The sequence below is a fragment of the Rhinopithecus bieti genome, unplaced genomic scaffold (genome assembly GCF_001698545.2).
Source record: "Rhinopithecus bieti isolate Rb0 unplaced genomic scaffold, ASM169854v2 scaffold_17677, whole genome shotgun sequence".
Classification (NCBI taxonomy): domain Eukaryota; kingdom Metazoa; phylum Chordata; class Mammalia; order Primates; family Cercopithecidae; genus Rhinopithecus; species Rhinopithecus bieti.
In genome coordinates this window covers 166,722-174,547 of record NW_016808829.1, presented here as the reverse complement: position 1 = coordinate 174,547, position 7,826 = coordinate 166,722, and the positions used below count along the sequence as shown (strand labels likewise).

Sequence of the window (7,826 nt, the reverse complement as noted above, 5' to 3'; positions counted from 1 at the left end):
TTTTTTTTTTTTTTTTTTTTTTTTTGAGGCGGAGTCTCGCTCTAACACCCAGGCTGGAGTGCAGTGGCCGGTTCTCAGCTCACTGCAAGCTCAGCCTCCGGGTTTACGCCATTCTCCTGCCTCAGCCTCCCGAGTAGCTGGGACTACATTAGCTGGGACTACAGGCGCCCGCCACCTCACCCGGCTAGTTTTTTGTATTTTTTAGTAGAGACGGGGTTTCACCGTGTTAGCCAGGATGGTCTTGATCTCCTGACCTTATGATCCGCCCGTCTCGGCCTCCCAAAGTGCTGGGATTACAGGCTTGAGCCACCGCGCCCGGCCTGTATTTTTAATAATTAAATTAAATTATTTGATTTATTGTAATTTATCCTATATGGTACATGGGATATAGATTGGACTTTATCTTTTTCCAAAATTGCTACCTATCTGATAATGTTATCAACAGTCCATCTTTAGCCTACCGATTGGACATGTCATGTTAACCATGAGTTATATTCCCATTTGTAGGTATAACTCTAGGATTTCTATTATGTTCACTTGATCCAATTATCATGTTTTCAGTATTGTGCCTTTCCATTATATGTAATTATGTGTAATTACCTGGTAGAGCTAATGTCCCCTCTACAGAGGGAATTAACAGAACCCTGAGTCAACAACATGTAACATGCAATAAAAAGTGTACAATAGGCTGGGCGTGGTGGCTCACACCTGTAATCCTAGCACTCTGGGAGGCTGAGGCAGGCAGATCACTTGAGGTCAGGAGTTTGAGACCAGATTGGGCAACATGGTCAAACCCCATCTCTACTAAAAACACAAAAAATTAGCCGAGTGTGGTGGCACACAACTGTGGTCCCAGATACTTGGGAGGCTGAGGCGGGAGAGTCGCTTGAACCTAAGAGGCGGAGGTTGCAGTGAGCTGAGATTGTGCCACTGCATCCCAGCCTGGGCGACAGAGTGAGAATCCATCTCAAAAAAATAAATAAATAAAAATAATAAATAAATAAAATTACTAGAAATGAAAAAATATGATTTTCAAGAGAAAACCACTTAATAGAAACATATCTACAAATGACACAGATGTTGAAATTGGCAAAGACTATAAAAACTATGAGATATATTTTAAAAATCTACAGGAGGGAAAAAGGGAAATTTCAGGTGAAATTTGAATACTCTAAAAAAGAACCCAAGGCAAATCCCGAAACTAAGAAATGAACTATATGAGGCTGGGTGTGGTGGCTCACACCTGTAATCCCAGCACTTTGGGAGGCTGAGGTGGGTGGATCACCTGAGGTCAGGAGTTCGAGATCAGCCTGGCCAATGTGGTGAAACCCTGGTCTCTACTAAAAATACAAAAATTAGCCAGGCATGGTGGTGTACAAAAACGTTAAAGGAAATTCTTCACGTGGAAAAAAAAATTTATACTAGATAAAATCTTCAGTCTATACAGAAGAATAAAGAGTGTTAGAAATGGTAAACATAGGGTTAAAACATAAGATATTCTTTTCATTTAATAATTTCTTTAAAAGATAATCAACTAAAGAAAGAAATATATGCTTTAAGCAAATTTAGAAATAAAATATATGACAAAAAAAAAAAAGACGGGGAGGGGAAATAGAAGTATCCAGTTGTACCTGGTGCAGTGGCTCACCCCTGTAAGCCACTGCAGGGAGGCAGGATTGCTTAAGGCCAGGAGTTTGAGACCAGCCTGGGTAACAAAGTGAGATGGCATCTCTACAAAAAATTAAACAATTAGCCAGACGTGGTGGCACACAACTGTAGTCCTAGTTACTTGGAAGGCTGAGGCAGGAGGATCACTTGAGCCTAGGAGTTCGAGGCTGCAATAAGCTATGATGACACCACTGGACTCCAACCTGGGCAACAGGGCACGACCCAGTCTCTTAAAAAAAAAAAAGAAAAGTATCCAGCTGTAAGATGTTTACATTATACCTGAAGTGTTCTAAAATGACGCGAATAATGTAAAGCACATCGCAAACCTTAAAACAACTCCTAAAACAGCAAAACAAAGAGATACAGCAAATAATCCTATAGTGAAGATAAAATTAAATACTAAAAAAATAAGATTAATCCAAGACAAGGCAGGAAAACAGGAAAAAAATTTAAAAAGAACAGTTGACAAAATGATAGAGTAAAACCTAACTATATTGCTAATTACATTAAATTTAAGTGGTCAAACTACAGTATATTTCCTGACTTATTTTATGGAGCCAGCATTGCCCTGACACTAAAACTTAAAAATTAATTAAAAATTAAGATGAAATAAAGTCATTTTTACATAATAAAATCTGAGAGAATGTGTCACCAAAGACCCAAACTACAGGAAACGCTAAGGGAAGATCTTCAGGCTAAAGATAAATGATACAGGATGGAAGTTCAGATCACAGGAAGGAAGGAAAAGCAACTAGACATTTTTTCCTGTTTTCCAACACATATAATTTCTTATCTTTGCAAATTCTTTCCACATTTCCAAGTATTTCTTTTTTATTTATTCATTTTTTTGAGACAGAGTTTCGCTCTTGTTGCCCAGGCTGGAGTGCAATGACACAATCTCAGCTCACTGCAACCTCTGCCTCCTGGGTTCAAGTGATTCTCCTACCTCAGCCTTCCAGGTAGCTGGGATTACAGGCATGCACCACCATGCCAGGCTAACTTTGTATTTTTAGTAGAGACGGAGTTTCTCCATGTTGATCAGGCTGGTATCGAACTACCGACTTCAGGTGATCTGCCCACCTCAGCCTCCCAATATGCAGGGATTACAGGCTTGAGCCACAGCACCTAGCCGTTTCCATCTATTTCTAATTCATATATTTTAACTGTTTTTGGTAGGAGCATTCAAAGCTATGATTTTTCCTTAGGGTCTTGCTTTTTTATTTTATTTTTTGAGATGGAGTCTTGCTCTGTCACCCAGGCTGGAGTGCAGTTGCAAGATCATGGTTCACAGCAATATCCGCCCCCTGGGTTCAAGCAATTCTCCTGCCTCAGCCTCCCAAGTAGCTGGGATTACAGGTGCATGCTACCACACCCAGCTAATTTTTTTTTTTTTTTTTTTTTTTTTTTTTTTGAGACGGAGTCTCGCTCTGTCACCCAGGCTGGAGTGCAGTGGCCGGACGGATCTCGGCTCACTGCGAGCTCCGCCTCCCGGGTTTACACCATTCTCCTGCCTCAGCCTCCCAAGTAGCTGGGACTACAGGCGCCCGCCACCTCACCCGGCTAGTTTTTTTGTAATTTTTTTTAGTAGAGACGGGGTTTCACCGTGTTAGCCAGGATGGTCTCGATCTCCTGACCTTGTGATCCGCCTGTCTCGGCCTCCCAAAGACCCAGCTAATTTTTGTATTTTTAGGAGAGATGGGGATTCACCATGTTGGCCAGGATGGTCTTGGTCTCCTGACCTCATGATCCGCCCACCTCAGCCTCCCAAAGTGCTGGGATTACAGGCATAAGCCACTGCACCTGGCCAGCATCCTGCTTTAATTAAATCTCATTTTTTTTTTTTTTAAGACGAAGCCTCGCTCTGTCAACCGGGCTAGAGTGCGGTGGCGTGATCTCAGCTCACTGCAGCCTCCGCCTTATAGGTTCACGCCATTCTCCTGCCTCAGCCTCCCCAGTAGCTGAGACTACAGGCGCCCGCCACCATGCCCAACTAATCTTTTGTATTTTTAGTAGAGACGGGGTTTCACCCTGTTAGCCAGGATGGTCTTATCTCCTGACCTCGTGATCCACCCACCTTGGCCTCCCAAAGTGTTGGGATTACAGGCGTGAGCCACCGTGCCCGGCCCTGTTTTCTTTTCATTCTATTTGTCTGATACAGTTTGCCAGTCCTTTTCTTAACCTTTCTAAATTCGTGAATCACTCAGGTGTCTGGGTTTTAATTCGTGATTCAATCTGAACAAAGTCTTTTAATAGATGAGTTAAATGCAATTTGCATATATTAATAAGGCATATATATTTGCTCTCTGGTCTTAACTTTATCATGTAATTTTTTTTTTTTTTTGAGACAGAGGCTTGCTCTGTCACCCAGGCTGGAGTGCAGTGGTGCGATCGTAGCTCACTGCAGCTGCAAACTCCTGGGATCAAGTGATCCTCCCACTTTCGCCTCAGCCTCCCGAGTAGCTAGGACTACAGGTGCACACAACTACAAGCAGCTGATTAACAAAAAAAATTTTTTTGTAGAGATGGGGTTTTATCATATTGCCTGGACTGGTCTGGAACTCCTGGACTCAAATGATTCTCTCGCCTCAGCCTCTCAAAGTGCTAGAATTACTGGTGTGAGCCTCCATGCCTGGCTTTTCTGATGTGATTATTTTGTTAATTCCGTCTTGCTCACTTTCTCTGCATATATCTGTGTGTCTTAAGTCTTACCATACGTTAGTTATTTTTTGTCTCTCAATACCAGTTAAGCTTCAGAAGGGAAGATATGCATGTATGTGATATTTTTTCCCCACTGATTTATTCCTAGTTACTTAGAACAATGCCTGTCGCATAGTAAGTACTCAGTAAATATTCGTTAAATCACCTCATCCAATCAAAGTTCTGACAAGAGAAACACTAATATTTTCTTCAAAAGAATATGATTTGTGTTTTCTCCTTGTTTCTGTTAAAAGATTTCACGTAAGGGAGATGAAGAATCATTTATTCAACAAGTATATGAACACAGGTCGGAGGGGAGAGAAGCAAAAATGAAGGCCCTGAAATTCTGGCATCGTCACTTACTCACTAGTAAGTTACTGTATAATTCTCAGGTAAGAAACAATGTCAGAATAAAGAATGCAGGCCAGGCGCAGTGGCTCACGCCTGTAATCCCAGCACNAAAAAAAAAAAAAAAAAAAAAAAAAAAATTGGAAATAGTCACATGCCCTGTACAAAAAAAAACAAAAAACAAAAAACAAAAAAACTATTTTAATTAGGAGCAAGAAAAAAACAACTTACATGGGCCATGGCTTATTTTAGAATTGAATGTATTAATTAATCCTCTTCTTGGTTCCGAACCTCTGGAAGAAACTCAGTCCAAAGAAGGTGTTGCTGGGGGAGAGGGGAGTAAAAAAAAAAAAAAAAAGACAGGCGATTATTGCCTCTAAGCTCCCAAAACGTTAATTCAGAATGACATTTTTCTTCCCCCTTCATATCTCCTATTCCCAGACCTGATACATACGTACATAAATTATTAGTGGGAATTTGGACAAATCCTAGCTTTACTCAAAACCATGAGGAAATCCAGCTACAGCACGATAGACTCAAGAAAAGCAAAGATCATTCTCTTCAGCAGAAGGGATAGTTAGGCCAGCCCAGTGTCCCACTACTATGATGAAATGGAAGCCAGGATCAGGGTGCTGAGAACTGCCCTGAGTAGATTTTTACTGAATTAAGAGGAAAAAGAAAAGGTAATGGACATTATGAGAAAAGATTAGGGAAACAGAAAACAGACCCAAAAGACCCAATGTATGTATAACAGGAATTTCAAAAATAAGAGACTGAAACAACACAGATGGAAGAGAAGAAATAAATAGAACAAAAATTTCCAGACCAAAATAAATTGAGTCTTTAGTTTGCAGTACAGTGCTGTAAGAATTAAAGAAGAATCGTACCTGCAAACATCCTGAGAAATATTCTTAAGTTTGTCTTTGAATACAGACAAAAGGACATAAATATCTTCTAGTAAGAAGTTACAGAGGTTGGGCGCAGTGGCTCACGCCTGTAATCCCAACACTTTGGGAGGCCGAGGCAGGCGGATCACGAGGTTAGGGGCCCAAGACCAGCCTGGCCAACATGGTGAAATCCCGTCTCTACTAAAAATACAAAAATGAGGTGGGTGTGGTGGTGGATGCCTGTAATCCCAGCTACTCGGTAGGATGAGGCAGGAGAACTGCTTGAAAACCCAGGGCGGAGGTTGCAGCAAGCCCAGATCGCGCCACTACATTCCAGCCTGGGCGAAAGAGAGAAACTCCGTCTCAAAAAAAAGAAAAAAAAAGAAGAAGAAGTTGCAGAACAATGTGTATGTATTGTGGCCTAGCCTAATCTTAGAAAAAAAAAAAAATCAAACACATATGTACATAAGCATACTACATATGTGGTGTTTTTCTGAGGCTGTGATGATAAATGCGGGGTAGCAATGTGATTTTGGCTTGTGTTGTATGTGTAAATCTACAGCTAACTCCTCAAGTAGTCAGGAGGGGCTGAGATGGCTGAATGACAGATCTCTGGAGCAGGGCGTCCCGAGCCTTAGACGTGCACACAGGAGCAGGGTGAGGTGACTGTGCGTGTGTCAGTGTGTGAGAGACCAGAGTTGACTGAGAGGAGTGGAAGCTCTCTGACTGATCGTGTGACCCTGAGGATAAAGTAAATGCTTTTTTTTTTTTTTTTTTTGGAGACGGAGTTTCACTTTTGTTACCCAGGCTGGAGTGCAATGGCGCGATCTCGGCTCACCGCAACCTCCGCCTCCCGGGTTCAAGCGATTCTCCTACCTCAGCCTCCCGAGTAGCTGGGATTACAGGCATGCACCACCACAACTGGCTAATTTTGCGTTTTTAGTAGAGATGGGGTTTCTTCACATTGGTCAGGCTGGTATCGAACTACCGACCTCAGGTGATCCACCCGCTTCGGCCTCCTAAAGTGCTGGGATTACAGGCGTGAGTCACTGCGGCCGGCCTGTGCTTTTTCTTTCATGTAAATAAATGGGACTTAAACAAATAGCCATTCACAATAATGGTCACAGTCACCTACATTTACACAAATGATTCGGGCACAGAATCACACTGTCAAGCACACCCACGCACCAGGTCGCTGTCCCAACAGTAACACACATTTAGCCCAAAGATAAACCCTACTTCCTCACGCATGCAAAACACACCCACCTAAGGGGTGATCCCGCACGCAGAGGCTTAAAACTACAGACATTCCCCTTCCACGGCACTGGTGAGCCAGGATTTCTCACCTTCAGCATCCTCAGGGAAGGCTCTGGTCCAAGTTCTGATTCGGATTCCAGGCGAGGCCGCTCTAGCTTCTCCACCGGCCCGGGACATCCTTACCTGCCTCTACCCGAAGACCATTCCTCCGAGGCTCCTACCGGAAGTAGCTGTGGACAGCGGTGTCCTCTGGGAAATGCAGTCCGAGAGGAGAGCGCCTGGTATGGAAAGGGTGTGTTCCGCTGGGCTCCGGCATGCACTTGCGCGGTTTCACCCGAGGCTGGAGTGACGCCAACCTCTTAGGGTTCGTTTTTGGATACCAGACTTCGGGTTCCGCTGAGAACGGATTTCAGAATAGGGACAGTGGCTGCCCCGACCTCCTCAAGGCGGCCGCCCCGGGGTGTGGCTGAAGATAATTTTTGGCCGGCGCGGACTAATCCGGCTTCCCTTTGTGGAGTTGTGGTGAGAGAGGTGTTTTGTTGCGAGACCGCACGTGCGCGTATCCAAAGGTGACTCTAGTGGAGAAGGTGGATATGAACCGACCTGTGAGGGTGTAGCGCGTGAGATTTGTATGTGAAACGATTTTTTAAAAAAAATTTTTTTTGGCTGGGCGCGGTGGCTCACGCCGAGGCGGGCGGATCATCCGAGACCAGCCTGACCAATATGGAGAAACTCAGCCTCTACTAAAAATACAAAATTAGCCGGGCGTGATGGCGCATGCCTGAAATCCCAGCTACTCGGGAGGCTGAGACAGGAGAATCGCTTGAACCCGAGAGGCAGAGGTTGCGGTGAGCCGAGATTGCGCCATTGCACTCCAGCCTGGGCAACAAGAGCAAAACTCCTTCTCAAACAAACAAAACTGTACGTCATATATTTGACTGAATTTATCTCATATATATATATATATAT

The 7,826-nt window shown here is 43.5% G+C and overlaps 1 protein-coding gene across 1 annotated transcript in view; it reads right to left on the bottom strand.

Moving 5' to 3' along the window:
* The window catches only part of ZNF461 (zinc finger protein 461), a 32,218-nt gene extending 24,659 nt beyond the window's left edge, over positions 1-7,559 (bottom strand). Inside the window, 2 exon segments of the mRNA XM_017887341.1 lie at positions 4,945-5,037; positions 6,947-7,559. Coding sequence (XP_017742830.1) covers positions 4,945-4,953 — 9 coding nt within the window. The 5' untranslated portion in view covers positions 4,954-5,037; positions 6,947-7,559.
* Between the last annotated feature and the right edge of the window lie 267 nt (positions 7,560-7,826).